The 16,161-nt window shown below is 50.6% G+C and overlaps 1 protein-coding gene across 3 annotated transcripts in view; it reads right to left on the bottom strand.

Annotated features, from left to right (window-relative positions):
* Positions 1-1,445: 1,445 nt before the first annotated feature.
* CD247 (CD247 molecule) overlaps positions 1,446-16,161 on the bottom strand; it is an 83,980-nt gene continuing 69,264 nt past the window's right edge. The window contains 7 exon segments of one of the 3 annotated variants that reach the window (NM_174012.2): positions 1,446-2,608; positions 3,304-3,345; positions 4,885-4,941; positions 5,682-5,717; positions 6,262-6,342; positions 6,908-6,964; positions 8,132-8,235. In NM_174012.2, the coding sequence (NP_776437.1) occupies positions 2,543-2,608; positions 3,304-3,345; positions 4,885-4,941; positions 5,682-5,717; positions 6,262-6,342; positions 6,908-6,964; positions 8,132-8,235 (443 nt within the window). In that variant the 3' untranslated portion in view covers positions 1,446-2,542. 3 annotated transcript variants of the gene reach the window in all.

Raw genomic sequence — 16,161 nt, 5'->3', positions numbered from 1 at the left:
AGAATTAGGTCAAATTCTTATTTTCAGGCCAGCCATATGGGTCATACACAGCCTATATGAAACTTAGCTGACCTTAAAACTAGGTATGAGGTTGAGGCTTATTCATGTTGACTAACAGAGGGAAGCTAACTTCAGTTTTTAAGATGCCTGATAAGATGATGAAGCAGCAGCAGCCAAAAAAGAGCTGTCACTTGTCTTTATGAACTGCAGTCAGTGGATGAACAGCTAAAACAACATGGTATTATTTGCCCCATGACCAGGTTACAGAATTAGGGTTGAGTTTTCAGCCATTCTGTTCCACCTCAGAGATCTTTTCCTTCCACAAACCCTTCCACAGCTTCTGTACCTTGGTGAGCTCTGTCTACACCCTTTCATCAGCGGCCACTCATCCCTGCTTCTGCCTGAGGGTCCCATGTGGATCACAACACTAGCATGATGCAGAGTTCTTTACATGGTGTGGACGAAATCCAGTGACAAAATTTTAAGTCCCTAAGTCTGTGATGATGCTTCTCTAGCCTTCTTGGTAGCTTGCAAAGTGCTAGGTACAGAAGAGGAAGGTGCTAGTTAATACCTGGTGGGTGGAACTCAATTCCCCTCTGAGGCCAGGGTACAGACCGAATGCCTCTGTGAGTTGCCTGGCAGAGAGGCACGTCACTCCTGTCGGAATCCCAAATGCTCAGGGGCTTTTAATAGCCATGGCCTTGCATTTCAATGTCCTTTGAAAATCTACCCAATATTAATTGCTGGCTTCATGAGTTCTTTTAGTTGCTATGTCACATCCAACTCTTAAGACCCCACGGACTACGGCGCACCAGGCTCCTCTGGCCATGGGATTTCCCAGGCAAGAACACTGGATGGAGTGGGCTGCCATCTTATTCTCCACGGCATCTTCCAATGTCTCCTGCACTGGCGGGCAGATCCCCACTGAGCCATCTGGGAAGGCTTACTGAGTTAGGGCCTTATAAACAGCCACTACAGTTAAGACAAAATACTGCTGGGGACAGGGTCACTTTTGGGGGCAGAATCTGACCCCCAAAATGTTTTTTTGTCCCTTCCCCATACCTTATAGACAGGTTCTGTGCTGTGGCACTGGCGGCTGTTCATGACCCCCAACACCCTCTCTCTTCCTGACACCTGGATCCTCGGCTGGCCTCTCTCTGGTTCTCCCGCCTGCACCCCGCTACTCCATGCTGTGAGCCCTGCACCCAGGGCTCTCCTATCACCTCCCACAGAAGGCCGTGCCCATCCTGACACCGTGTTGCCCCAGGCACAGCCCCGGGCTGGGCCACTGGATGCATCCTGCTGTCCTGCATGTTCCGGGGAACCATCCTGTTCTCTCCCAAGAATCAGCAGTCCTGCCCCCACTGCAGGGGCAGCAGGTGATTCCTTGATGACTAGATGACCATTATAGGCTTGACTGTCTACATGAAGTTCACAGTAAAGCATTTTCACTAAAGGTATTTATTATGCAAAAGAGTAAGGCTCTAGCAAACCAGTATAAATTAAGACCGAGCAGAGTGGGTTTCCATCCATGGCCATGTGCCCTTGTATTACACAGCCCTGTTCCAACAAGTCAGCTGAGGCTCTTTTTGTGATGCCACTGTCCTTTGGGATCTTTCTAGGTTCAAGCTATACCAAGTCATCCTTCAAGGCCTTCCCCATGATGGGTTTGTCTCATTCCATGAGGTGAGCAAGTGGCTGCAAAGAATGTGGTCTTGCTTCTCTCGCTGCCAGCTCACCTCGTTCACCATCTGCAATGACACCGCTATGTTCTTCCATCCCAGACTCTTCACAGCTCGCTTCCCTGTGAGAGTATGGGCTGCTCGAGGACAAGGCTAGGCTTTCTCATCTCTCGGTCCCAAAAGAGGCCCTGGCATACAAGTTCTGCCATGGGGAATGTACACTTGATTGCAGGAGGGCTCCTTCATGCCCCTCCCCAGGCCTCTGGCTCCCCTGCTCCCTTCCCTGACCTACCAGTACCAACCGCTACCTACCCCACCTTCCCCTCTGCCCGCTTCTGGGCCCAATCACCAGTTGCCTTGAAATTAGGGGGTAGAGTAACAACTGAAGCCAAATTTACAGCAAGAGCAAAGCTACTCAAAAACGGACAGAACAGTACAGGCTGTTAGGACATGCACTAACATTTGTGGTTTCTCTGGGGACTTTACAAAACACCCTGAATTCAGTTGTGTTTGAGAAGGAGGAGGCCCGACTCCCAGGTAAGAGCCTGGAGCTGCAGGGAGTAGGGCCTGCCCAGTCCCCAGGAAACCAGAAAACCTCAGAACATGCCGCGTTCACAGTGGACTCTTCAGGAAGCGCATGGGGATGCACACTCTCACGGCGTCCAAGGACAAAATTCTGTGTGAGTTTGGAACTGGGTATGACCAAATGTATGACCAACTTGAAGCATCCCATTCATAAAGAGAAATACTTGGGTGGTGGAGAAATGTGAGTGAACTAGGTTGTAAATGCTTGATCCTGTATCTTTAACAATCTGGGCGTCTACAGGTCTGGCCTGTGAGTGCTGAAACTCCAGGAGCTGTTAGCGAGGGGGCAAGGCTTGCATGTGGAGGGCGTCATAGGTGTCCTTGGTGGCTGTGCTGAGTCCCTGGGAAAAACAAATGAGAAAAGAGGAGGAGGTCAGAAGCCCTGTGTGCGCGTGGGCCGGCCGGAGGCCAGCAGGCGTCTGCTGCAACCTGGCCTGTGCCCCCCGCCAGCTCGGCAGCCCAAGAGCTGCCCCGCTGCCACAGCTGGGGGCTCCGTGTTTAGAGAAAGCTAGCTGTGCTCAGTGTGCACAGTTCACACTGATTTGCAAAAACTAAGCGCCCGACTACAACAACACTTTCTATTTAAAGTTATTTTTCTTGATTTGTTTACTTCAGTCTTCTCACCCACCCTATTAGGTGCGAGGATGAGGCAGAGCAAAGCTTCTGCAAGGGCCCAGAGCAGTGGAGAAAGAGGCAGGAAATGGCTTGTTCGGTGTCCTTAACTCAAGACCACACAGCCTCTGGGCGACTGCCACTTGTCTGCCCTGCCCTGTTCCCCCAGGGCTCCCACTGCCTCTTCCTTAGAGTCAAGTGATGTGCTTGAAAGGCTGAATCCCAACCCTGCCTCAGGGACTGACTGGCAGAGCAGTCACTACAGGCCTGAATAGGTGCCCTTGGCTTGCCAAGTTCAGCTGTTGAAGGGCTGGCACTGCCAACAAGAAACACAAGGGAGCCTGACCATGGTCCTGGTTAGATGATGCCATCCTGGGAAGCAGGACCGGCAGTGTAGACCAGAGGCACCACCAGCTGCACTTACCTGGTAAAGACCATCATGCCCCTTGCCTCTTCGCCGCTGGTTCTGTGGGAATGAGACAAGAAAAGGCTAAAAAGTCAGACAGTTGGCAGCAGCCTTCCTGCTCAAGGGTCCAACTTGGAGGGCCCCAGACAGAGCTGACCATCTCCTGGCCAGCAGCCCTGCCCAGGGAGAGAAAGGCCCTCAGGTCACTGGTTAGACCTTGGCCTCCGCAGAGTAAGGTGAAGCCAGGCTCTGTGAGGCCCAGGTTTGCTCTGCCCGGCGCAGAACCTCATCATATTCTTGGATCTGGGCTGCATGGATGCTGGCCACAGTGCCCACTGCTTAGAATAATCAGGCCTCCCTGCAGCTCTCAAAATTCTTGGCTAACTAACAAAATCACTATGGAGGTTCCTCAAAAAACTAGAAGTAGGATTACCATATGATCTTGGAAAACTACAATTCAAAAGGATACATGCACCCCAGTGTTCACTGCGGCAATATTTACAACAGGCCAAACAGGGGAGCAACCTAAATGTTCATCAAAAGATGAATGGATAAAGAAGATGTGGTACATATATATGACAGAATATTACTGTATATATAATGCCGTTTGCAGCAAATGGATGGACCCAGAGATTATCAAACTAAGCCAGACAAAGACAAAAAGCATATGATATTACTTACATATGGAATCTAAAAAGATTATACAAATGAATTTATTTTCAAAACAGACTCACAGACTTATAGAGCAGACTTATGGTTGCCAAGAGGGTAGGGGGAAGAATAAACTGGGAGTGTGGGATTAGCAGATGCAAACTATTATTGATAAAATGGATAAATTATAAGATCCCACTATATAGTACAGGGAAATATATTCAGTATCCTGGTGATAAACCGTAATGGAAAAGAATATGAAAAAGGATGCATATAATCACCAAATCACTTTAACACAACACTAAATCAACTATATGTCAATGAAATAAATTTTTTAAAAATTCTCATCTAGTCATTTATACTCAACTATGTCATGGGTACAAGCTCCAGCTGTAGAGTCTGTTCAAATTCTGGCTCCCCATCACCAGCTACGTGACCCTGGGTAAGTTACTGAACCTCTTGTGCCTGGAAGGGCACACATGTCTCATCAGGTTATTGTGGGCGTTAAATGAGACCATCTGCCTGGTAAAGCACAAGCCAGGCCAGCTTCGTAGGCATGCTACATATGCAGTTACAGAGGGATCAAACTTAGAAGGGTCAGTGCTCTGCGCTCACCATCTGGAAATTCTTAATCGTTTATGAACAAGGGCCCCACCATCCCAAGTGCTAAACATACTTTGATACACATTAATCACTTGACTATGCTGACAGATTTTACCCTTTTTTGAAAAGCATAGGCCATTTAGAATTTAACTTGATTTTTAATCCTAAAGAGCATCCGTCCCGTCTGAGTACCTTACATACTATCAAGAGATGACACAGCTGGATTAGCCTTTGCCTCTGGTGGCCATCCCATGGGCTTCTGCAGGTGCCAGGAGGAAGGGATGGGCTCTGGGAACACCCCCCACACCTCCCAAGCCTGGGGAACCAAGAGAGCACAACACTCACGTCACTCTTCATGCCGATCTCACTGTAGGCCTCCGCCATCTTGTCTTTTCTTAGCTCCTGAAGAAGAGGACACGAGACACTGGTTTTACCAACCAACATAGAAAGCTGTGGACTCCCCTGCAAAAGGAAACCTCTAGATTCCCAAGTTGGGCGGGGTTCTATATTCAAGGCTCCAACAATCAGCTCCAACCCCACCCTCTTCCCCAGCCCTTTGGAAACCTCTGAGCTGCCAGCCCTTTGCATTGAGCTGAGAAGCTCAGCTTAGAGCCTGAGATAAGACGTGGAGTCCTAGCCAAAGGACACACATGTTGGACAATGCAAGAGCTCAAGCGAAGGCCCCAAGATTAGTTGTCTCTTTACATAGCCAACACCATAGGAAGAAGTAGCTCTCTTTACAGTAGGTTACCCCCTGCAGTGGTCCCCCACACACTGATCAACACCCAGGATGGTGAGGTTTTCAACAAGAGGCGAAACTTAGGGACTACTCTGGCTCCTAGGAACAGGAGTCCCTCCCAGGGGCTTGCCCAGCTTGACCTCACTGTCCCTGCTAGGTCCCAACCAGGCTGATACGGGAACTCCAGCAGCAGGCACAGGGGCCAAGAGGGAAGGCAGGCCGAGGGGGCTTCCTACAAGCAGCCACTGCAGCCAGCAAGCCGGTGAGGCGTCATTCGGCCCGGGGAAGTGAGCGTCAAGTCAGGCAAAGACCGCAGAGCGAGGAGCCAAACCTTTGTCTAGAGCCCTTCTCCAGCCCTACCCCCCAAATTTCCAAAGAAAAATATGCCACCTCCTCTACTCACATTATACACGACTTCGTTGGGGTTCTTCTTCCTCTGCTGGGAGAGAGAAGGGGAAGAAGTTAGCAAGGGAGAAACAGGAATCCAGGCCAGGAGAGCTGAGACACACTCCCTCTGCCCCTTCCACACAGCTGTGGGCGCCTCCTCTGCCCGCGTCCTCCCCGCGCTCCTACAGTCAGCTTAGCCGCCCCGGGGCCTTCATGGCCTCCTGCTCCCTGATGCATACAGATGTGCTCTCACACCCAAGCTGAGCTCTGCTCTTACGACCCCACCTCGGGCCTCCTCCAGCTGCTCCCTTTCCCACAGGGTGTGGAGTCTACAGCTGAAAAGGCAGAGCTGCTGAGAGTCTGGTATTAGCCTTGCCACATTCATGCCGTGAAGGCCCGTGTGAGGCAGAAAGGAGCCCCGGGCGGCGGCGGAGGACGGGGTGGTGGCCAACGGTCCGCCTGGCCAGGCCTCGCACCTCAAGGTCCAGCATTGTGAAGAGCGCGCTGGCCCCAAGGAGCCCTCTTCCAACTGCCTGGCTGAGCCCGCACACACACTCACACTCACACACACACATGCAAACACAAAAAGGCCCTACCGGTTTCCCCCCCTTCTCAGGGTCGAAGCCCCCTCTCCTATCCAGGACCGCATACTCCTCTCTTCGGCCGACATTCAGCTCCTAGAAGAGGCAGAAATGAGTCAGATGAGAAAGGAAAGCTCAGGAGGATGGGGCAGGTAGGCCAGGGAGTTCTTTACGAGTGATAGCTCACAAAGCAGCAGGGACCACACAATCATCTCAGAAAGCCTCTCAGAGAACATATTACTGGGAGGGGGGCTGGGAGAGGGATGCATGATCTATTCGATCGAAGTCCCATTGCACGGAGGGAGTGAAATCGCTTCTCCACCGCAGGGAAGATCTGCACTTTCCTTCTCCACCCCCCATCCCTCTGGTCCGTGAAACTGCTGCCGGGCGGGGGCTCGCTTGGAGCAGGCACTGACCTAAGTGGGCGCTTGTCGCGCAGCACACCGCCAGGGAGCGGCATCCTCCCAGCACCTCCACGAAGCAGGCAAGGTGACTATCCCCGTTTTACGAGTTAGGAAACTGAGTCCCAGAGAGGTTTTTAACCCTGCAAAGCTGATAGCCGCGGACCAGGCCCACAGCCGAGCCCCTGGCCGCTGTTTCCCCCACGCCCCAGGAGAGGCGTGCTCTTCTAGGCTAGGCTCTCCGGGAGAGGCGGACTTACGTTGTAGACCGGGTTCTGGCCCTGCTGGTAGGCGGGGGCGTTGGCACTCCTGCTGAACTGGATGGGGAAGAAGAGAGAAAGCGCTTTACTTTCTGCGCGAGCAGCCTCGCTCCGCTTCTCCACTGCAAACGGCGTGCGCCCTGTCTGCTGGGGCTGGGCCCCTGCGGGACCCCGGGACGTGAAAGCTTCATTTCTGAGCCCAACTGTCTTTCCGCCTCGCAGGGGTCAAGCGCAGTCACCGCAGGTGCCCCAGCACCCACCCGGGTTTCCGCTCCCCGGCCCGGGCCCTCGCGCATGCGCAGAAGCGCCGGCCTCCCGGGCCGCGCCCACTGCGTTTTGGGCTTTTCTCCCGGCCGCTTCCTCCCAGGGAGTCGGAGGACTAGTTGAGAGGTCCCACCTCCATCTTGACCCCGGCATCCGGGTACACTGTGTCCGTGTGGCACTGTGTTCTGAGGGCCTGGCCCAGGCACCTGGCCTCGCTCTGTTTCCAGTTCATGCCCCTTAGCTGAAACTGCAGGCTCTTGCAGATTCAGAACATTGGGAACCACCTGGCAGATGATCTAGGGCAGCGTTTCTCAAACTTAAGAAAGTAAGACACTGTTTCTTATAATAAAATGTTTTGCTAAAGTCCAAAATCCAAATATATATATATATAGGTTAAGGCACAAAAGTCCGAACGACCGAGGTTTCCTCTCCCTTTGCCCACGCCACGGCCACCCCCAGCCCCAGCCCCAGCGCCTCCAAGTACTGCAGGACCTGCAGGGCCCTAGGTGAAAACCGATGCTCTGGGTTAACCTTCCCACGTACGGATGAAAAACGGGTTTGAAGAGAAAAGGCTGGCCAAGCCTGGGTCTGCAGTTGGACAGCAGGGTCTGGAAAGTGGCTGCAGGCCCCCACCTCCCTGCTCTTCACTGAAGCATAACCCCCTTTCCTAGCAGAACCTCTCCCTTGAGATGCCTAAATGTTCACACATCTGTATGACTCCTCACTAAAACTCCAGCAGCAGCGTACAATCAATTGTACACTCAGCCTCCCACTCTTGTCCGGCTAAGCAAAACATCACCCCCCACCTCTCCAGCCCACCCAGTGTGCACACTTGGTTGGTCTCTGCTTTACCCGTGGATACCAACCACTCATGCTTGAGACTTTCTAAGACCAAGGCCCTCTGAACATCCACCGAGTTGGGGAGTCCATGCCCTCCCCGCAGAGGCCAGGGGCACCAACCTTTGCTCTCAGAAACAGGGCAGTGACAATAACGCCGTAGATGAAGAGGATCCCATCCAACAGGTAGCAGAGTTTAGGATCGAGCAGACCGAAGCTCTGTGCCGCTGTGTCAAGAGATGAAATTGATTAGCCAGGTCCAGGTGAAGGAACATGTCTGCTTGCGCGAGGCAAGTACCATGACAGGTCAAGGAAATCATGATGAAGGCTGGCTGCATTCTCCATACCCCATTTGACCACAACCTCTCTCCCACCTTGGACCAACCTCCGGGGAAACCTAGCCTGCCCCAGCAGTGGACCTGGCACCTGGCAGGGCCACAAAGCCTGGAAGACAGGAAGGAGGCAAAAACTAAGTGGGGGAGGGGAAATTGTCCATTGTGCATATCGTGCAGGAAAACACCCTGTGCTGTTGCCTCCCAGCATGGGAGCCCAGGTAGGTGCGAGCCCCGTGTGAACCTCGTAATCTGGAAGCCACCCCAAATTGCCAAGGGGCCCCTCACAGTATGTACCACGCAAACTAAAGTACAATGGGGTCGGGGAAGGAGGTACAGTAAACATTCTGGTTAAACAAGAAAAGCATTTTTTGAAAGCTCACTGCACTGTGAGAGAGGAGACACGGATTTAGCCTAGACTGTTCTTCTGCCAGATATGTATGCAGCAACTCAAGTGTAAAACGGAGTGTAGTAGGCGTCTAACTCCACCCCCTGCCTGGTATCACGGAAGCCGCAGTCCCGCGGCCGCAATCTCTCCCGGGCCGAGGGCGCCCTCTAATGGACGCCTGCAGGACTACCTCGGGACTGCTGCTGCTGCTGCTGCCGCTAAGTCGCTTCAGTCGTGTCGGACTCTGTGCGACCCCACAGACGGCAGCCCACCAGGCTCCCCGTAAGGGAGCGGATAACATGGACTTGAAGGCCTCCTCCTCATTAGTTCTGTGATTTGGGGCAAGTTATTTACCCTATTTCAGCTGCCTCTTCTGTTGCCCAGGGTGAAAACTATAACATTTCTTTAGTGTTTACTTCGTGCTAAACACCCATTTGATGTAATAACTTGTCAGTCCCTCCCAACAGCGCCAGGTGCACACAGGCAGGGAGAACTTCGGATTTAGCCAGGAGCATTCAGCAAGTAAGAGGCAGGCCAGGAGAGCCCAGGTGGCATATCCCCCCTCCTCCCCCCCTCCGTCCCCGACCTCCTGGGCCCAGCCCTGCCCTCCCTCTTGCAGGAGCAACGTTTTGGCTTCTGCCACAAGCCCTGGGAGCAGGTGAGTCAGGGCTGCACCCTAGTCCCCACCCCCAGCCCTCTTGAATCCTTCTGTTCTCAACCCTTTGACTCCTTCCCTAACTCGGGACGCTCCACCCCCACCCAGGCACTGATTTCTTTGTAAACGTCCCATAGTCCTTGCTCAGAAACCGTTTTGTCTGTCTGAGTCAAGTCTGAAGTAGAGGATCTGAAGGCCACTCCAGTGTTCTTGCATGGAAAATCCCATGGACAGAGGAACCTGACCAGCTGCAGTCCATGGGGTCACACAGATTCAGACAGGACTGATCACACGCACACACCACACACACTGAAGGCCTGTAAGGAGACAAGCCAGCCCCCAGCAAAGGCCACGTTTGGTGGCCACTCCACCCTAGCTGGGGTAATTTGTTTTTCCTTTTAGGACTGGAGGGGTGTCAGCGGAGATTTATTTGGGTGGTTGAGATTCAGAAAAAGGGTTGGGAGAAAATCGCTTAGTTGCCTGTCACATAAAATGAGAACAGAAAAATTACTGGACAGTAAATTTAGAACAAATAAGGAGAAATATTTCTTGGTGTTGTGCAGAGCCAGTGCAGTGGGGGAGAGGATTTGGCCCCTCCCCAGAGATAAGTAATAGGACCACATTTCTTTTTTTTTTCTTTCTTTTTGATCAGCAGCATGATTTTATGACCAAAGACAAATGTGCTGTGTGTAGTTTGGTCAAAAAAAGGATATTAATTGCCGCACACACCCCGGGGTAGAAAACTTCCCTCCGCCGAGTCCAACTGTGACCATGCTAGGAGAATGGGACTGAGGAAGGCAGTGATAATCCAGAAAGTTCCTTGAAGGGACCCAGGGCCTAATTCAGTTGTGTGGTTAATTAAATATTTATTGGGCATCTGCTTGATGTCAGGGGATATTGAAATAGAAAGAACCCTGGATTGGGTATCAGGTGGGTTCTATTAATAGTCCTTCCTCTGCCACTAAGTAGCTATGTGGTTTTGGGCAAGTCACCTCACCTCTCTGGGCCTCAGTTTCTCCATCTGTAAAATGGTGGGTCATCCTGTCTACCTTAAGGGTGTGGTGAGACTCAAATGAGAGAATGTACTGGTAGGTGTTTTTGTAAATTTCCTCCATAAGGATAACATGTCTAGCATTTGAGTAGGGTCTTCTGAGTCCCTGCTCTTTTAGGGCTTATGTCTTAGCTCTTGAGGCCACACCCAGGTTGGAGGGGCTTCCCTTGAACAGCAGGCAGCTTTCCAAGTTGACAACTCAAAGACAGGAGCCATAGACAGTCCTAGGTTCTGGCTCCTTCCCTGCCTCCCCATCCCCAAGGGAGAGACCCGTTTTCCTCCTTCCCTGAGCATCTTGTTTCTGTCCCCACCACATTCAGTCCCTAAGAGAGGTATTCAGTGGGGTTATTTGGTGGCTGTTTTCCTAAACAACAGGAGAACCTGTGTTATTTCACGCTTCCCATCCTCTGCCCCAGATCCACAGCACCCAAGAGAACCCCAGAATTTACACAAGTACCCAGATACTGATTAAGGGTTCTCATTCTCAATCCCGGTTGCATGTTAGAATCAGCCTGGGGTCCACTCTGACCCCAGGTTCTCATTTAATTGTCTGGGGTAGGGACTAGGCGTGAGCATGGGCCAGCGCACAGCAGAGCCGAGATTCAGAGCTGCAGTGTCCCTCAGGCACAGCCTTTCTCAGCATTACAGCTATGCCCTACCACAAGTATAAATTTCACTGCCAAAAAGAGACAAAAAACAAAAGCAAAGCCTCAGTCTTTTATGTGCACTGCAATTTTTGTGTACTTCTCAAAAGTGTATTATTGAACTTCTCTAAGCCTCAGTTTCCTCATCCATAACACAGGATAATAATATTAACTGTCTCATTAGGTAATGGTGAGGCTTAATTATCTCAATAAAATAATTAATGCCTGGCATGTATTAATAATAAGTGCTCCATATATCAGCTATTGTTATCACCATGATTTGTTTTTTCCCAAATCACCACCAATATATTTATTTGAGGGAGAAAGGGTCAAATCATGTCAATAACTTTTAAACCAGATAGGATTAGGGACGCTGATCTGCCTAACTTCTGGGTGTTCACAACTGCACAGGTAACCAGAGCATGTTGAGGCGACACCAATTAAACCAAAGAGCACTTGATGGGAGGATGCATTCTGAGCAGTCATGTGATTTCCCATTCAGAAGGTGCTACCTTCATATCAGAAAAGTGGTGCTGAGGAAAATGAAGACAGAACCTCCTAGAACCCAGTATCCTCTTAGCACAGGCCAGGACATGATAGTGACCTGGTGAAAAAGAATCTCACCCTATTTGCAGAGCAAAAGAGCAATGCTCCCAGCTGAGCTGCAAAGTGAAAGCTGGGGGTAGAATCTGACCCCGTGATCCTTTCCCCTCCAATCTGGGCCTCCGCAAACCACTCTGATCCCCTGCACAAGGCAGACTCAGCAAATCTGGGAAGTCAGGAGGATTCTTCCCAGTTCCCCAACCCCAATCCACTGTATCCAGGTCCCAGGGCACAGGGCCAGCCTCTCTGGACCCCCACTTCTGGATGGACACATGACAAGCAGGGGACAGAAGCCCAGCTGGGCTAGGACCCGTCTGAGTGCTTCTAGGCTGCTGTTATCCTATAGGCGCTCCAGGATCAGGCCTCACCCAAGGTGGTCAGGCTGAGACAGAGCAGTTACTTAGGTCATTCCAGTTGCTCCAGGGCAAAACACAACCTGGCAAAAAGGAAGCCTGGAGCTTCAGAAGAGCTGACCCTGAACCTTCAAGTACTTCCTGCAGTGGATCCGGGACTAGAACACAGGCAGCAAGGGGGACCCAGTCTGTGACCTGCGGTTGTTCACCACCATGAGATTGCCTGCCCGCAGGCTCACTCCAACCCTCATCACAAACTTGGTGCGGGTCCAGATGCTCAGGGTCAGCCTGAACTGGGAGCCTGGATTCTAGGTGTTGCCCAGCCTCCCTTTGTCGTCCATCCGGTAGGCACTGGAGAAGTGGGCCACAGCATGATAAACTGGAGTCTTCCTGCCAGGTAGCACGCGTGAAATGAAAATAAAAATTGCATGAGCTTTGCTAAAAGAGCTCTCTAAAACTGAGCCAGGAAACCATTAAGAAAGCATGACTTGTGAACATCTCAGCCTGTGTGGAATCTGATCTTTTGACCCAGTGATGTCACCCAGAATACCTGCCAGAAATTCAAGATACTTACTAGACCCTTACCTTAAAATAACTCATGACGATCTATCTACTTATGGAACCCACACTCCAAAACAACTTGTGATTCCTTAAGGACAAATATTTTCCACCTCATGTTAGAGCCAACCACAGTTCTCAGCAGGCAACTCTTAACAGCTTCGTGGCTTTTTGTCTTCATAAACCCCAGATGCTTTCTCTTCCTTGGAACACTCTTTCAGGGTTACCTGAATCTGCGTCTCCTGAACTGCAGTACTCAAGACCCCAACCAACAACGACAACAAAATAAAGATTCCAGATAAACTCTTTGCCTATTTGTAGGCTCCTGCATGATCGGATGCCTGGAACAGGCCCCGTGGGACCTCCAGAGGTCCAGAGGAGGCTCCAGGGGGAACCAGGCCTTGTTGGGGAGGGAGACACAATGTGAAATGTTCACAAGCTGCTGTGACTAAGTTTCAAAAGCCAGCAAACAGTAAGAGCTGTGAATTTAGAGCTAGGCAAAAGCTCTGTGTCCTGCAACCAAAGGTGAGGTGCACCTACAGCAGAGAGGTGTGTCTCTCCACATGTTTCATCTAAAAATGGTATGAGTCTTATTAGTGAAAGTGAGCTCGGCCATCTCTATACACCCTTTGGTCATCTTCATAAAGGCCCAGAGTGTGGAAGTTTCATGGCACTGACCATTAACAGAAAGATTCTGGGTCCCCAAAGGCAGCCTGGAGGCACTAGAGTCTGGTTTTTCTGGACGAGATGTATTTGAATTGTGTTGTTTGTCTGTCTCCCAGGCAGACTATGAGCTTTCCTAAACAGACTGAACAGGACTTATTAACCTGGTCCTTCTGTAGCCCAAATCTACAGACACACACTGATGCCCATCTCCCCCTCCAGCAAATCCTTTTTAGAAGCAGGGAATCTGTCAAACTCCATCACATCCAATTGGCAAGGATACTTCCCATTTGAATCCCAACATGCACTTTTAAAATGACTTCCTGTACCTGATCAAGTTTGATTCTCATGAGAGCCCAGAAGGTGAGCAAGAGGCTATTGCTAGATGCAATTCACTCATTGATAGACTGAGACCAGAGGAGTAGAGTACTTTTCCTGAGGACACCTGCAGGTTAGAGCCGAGCTGGATGGGATACTGAGTCCCCGATTCCAGGTACTCGTCTAACCTCTCTGCCTTAGATGCACCTCACCTTTGGCTGCAGGACATAGAACTTTCACTAAGCTCTGAATTCACAGCTGTTACTGTTTGCTGTCTTTTGACACTTAGTCACAGCAGCTTGTGAACTTTTCACATTGTGTCTCCCTCCCCAACAAGGCCTGGAAAGCACAGATAATGCCTTTTGATTTCACTTGCCTATTTCCCCTCCTCACCTAGCACATACGAGGCCACTTAAGAGGAAAGAACATGAGCCTTAGAGCCAGAAAGCCTAAGATTTAAATTCTGAATCTGCTTCTTACTAGCTTTGTGGTTTGGGACAGCTTTCTTAACCACGCTGAGCTTCAATTCCTCCATCTGCAAAAGGGGTTTATTAAGTCTGACTTCACAGGGGAGTTATGCAAATGAAATGAGATACCAGTGTGTGGGGAAGTGCCCTGTCTGGTGGCGCGTGCTGAATCCAGGGTCTCAGGTGAACTTCTCCACCATGATAAAGGCTCTGAAGGTACAAGCAGCAGCAGGAGTAGACCAGGGCTCCCCACTCCTTCATGCCAAAAAAAACCTGGGCAGTTTCCCCACCTCAAGATGGAGCGACCCCTCTTTCAGTGTATATGAGGATAAAACCAGACAATGCATATATGGAAAATGCCTGGTGTACAGCAGGAGCTCAATAGTGGGTGGACAGCCTGAGAACTCCTGGCTTCACCAGATGGTGACAAGCTAACTTACATGTGCACTGTGTTCAGCTTAGCCCTTGAGTTATCTGGTTTAATCCTCAGAACAACTCTGTATGATACAGGAGGAATGATGCCACTTCTATTCAGACGAGGAAATTGAGTCTCAGAAAGATCACTCAGCTAAAGAGTTCCCAAGTTTTATCTGATGCAAAGTCTCTCCACTGTATCTGGATGCTTCTGGAGTTTTCTCTTCTAGAGAGCTTCCCACCTTTTATAAGAATTTCTTCTCTGATAACCCCAGCCTCTGCTTGAATATCTCAGGTGACAGAAAGCTCACCACCCATCAATTACTTGTGGAGAGCTCAAATTTTCAGAGCTTTTAAAAAAATAGCTTTGGTCCTAGATCTGCTTCCAAAAGCACAAAGAACACAAATTCTCCCACATCTAGAGGGACTGTAAAGTCCCGCCCATGTCCAGCTTGTCTCCCCCTTAATAAGAAGCACTTTAACATCACAGCAAGAACAAAGCCTCTGAAGGCAGACAACTTGAGTCTGAATCCTGGCTCTGCTGTTTAACTAGCTGTATGAATATGGGATAATCATAGCTACCTCCCAGGGTGTGTGAGGTAAGTGGGATGGGCTGGTGAGCTCTCGGTACGTAGGACCTAATGGTATTGATTCTACTAGCCTACAGTTCAGGTAGGAGCAGACAGCTCCCAAGCCTCCTGAACTCCTTTTGCCACTCCAACCTTGAGCTCAGGGTCTGGCTGCTGCCCAGCTGCACCTCCAGACTCAGATGCAACTGGGGATGACATTGCAGGCTAAGAATTTAGAAAACAGGAAGTCATGTGTGTTCAGGAAGGCAGTGGCAGCAGTCATGGGGTGCCTGTGCTGGGTGTGATGCCCAGCCCGTCCACCGCAGCACCTCAGGCATCCAGACCTCCCCCTCCGGGGAGTGGCTCTTTCATTGAGCAACTAACTTTCACTGCAGCAGGGAAAACCTAGGCTAGACTCACAGGATGATAGCTATAACCACTTTTGTGCTAGGAAGCACGTGTGAGTTTTCCCATTTGATGACTTTACAGCTGGGGAAACTGAGACTCAGAGATGTTTAATAACTTGCCTGCGGTCTAGAGCCAGGGTTAAACCTAGATCTATCTGAATCCATAATCCAGACACCATGTGGTCCAGAGTCCTAACCACCAGTTGGTATTACCCTTGGACGACTTACTGGTCTTCAGGGATGGGGAGAAAGGATCCTCACCAGGCTTTGGAGACCTTCTTTTTCAGAGGATCCAGTAGGTGACATCCTAACTTCACAAATGGCCTTCTTTCTTTGAGAAGGCAGAGGGCTGAAAGGCCTACGGGATTAACAGCTATAGCTGGCCTACTATGAAATGTGAGACCAGCGCCCACGCTGGCCAGCGCCTAGAGAGGCTGATCCATTTGGGAACATCCTAACCAACTTGACGTACATCATTTATTAGTACCAGATAATTTTTAAAAATTTTCTTTTCTATTGGAGTATAGTTGATCAGTAATCCAGCTCTAGTTTAAATTGTATTTACTTTTGTGTTGTTGGCTGTGCTGGGTGTCCGTCGCTCTGTGGGCTTTCTCTGGTGGTGAGCGGGGGCTAATTGCGGCATGCAGGCTTCTCGTTGCAGTGGCTTCTCTTGCTGCAGAGCAGAGGCTCCAAGGTACACAGGCTCCAGCAGATGTGGCACATGGGCTCAG

This window comes from Bos taurus, chromosome 3, assembly GCF_002263795.3.
Source record: "Bos taurus isolate L1 Dominette 01449 registration number 42190680 breed Hereford chromosome 3, ARS-UCD2.0, whole genome shotgun sequence".
In the NCBI taxonomy this organism is placed as follows: Eukaryota; Metazoa; Chordata; class Mammalia; order Artiodactyla; family Bovidae; genus Bos; species Bos taurus.
The sequence above is the reverse complement of the archived record's forward strand: the minus strand, read 5'-3'. Positions and strand labels throughout refer to the sequence as shown.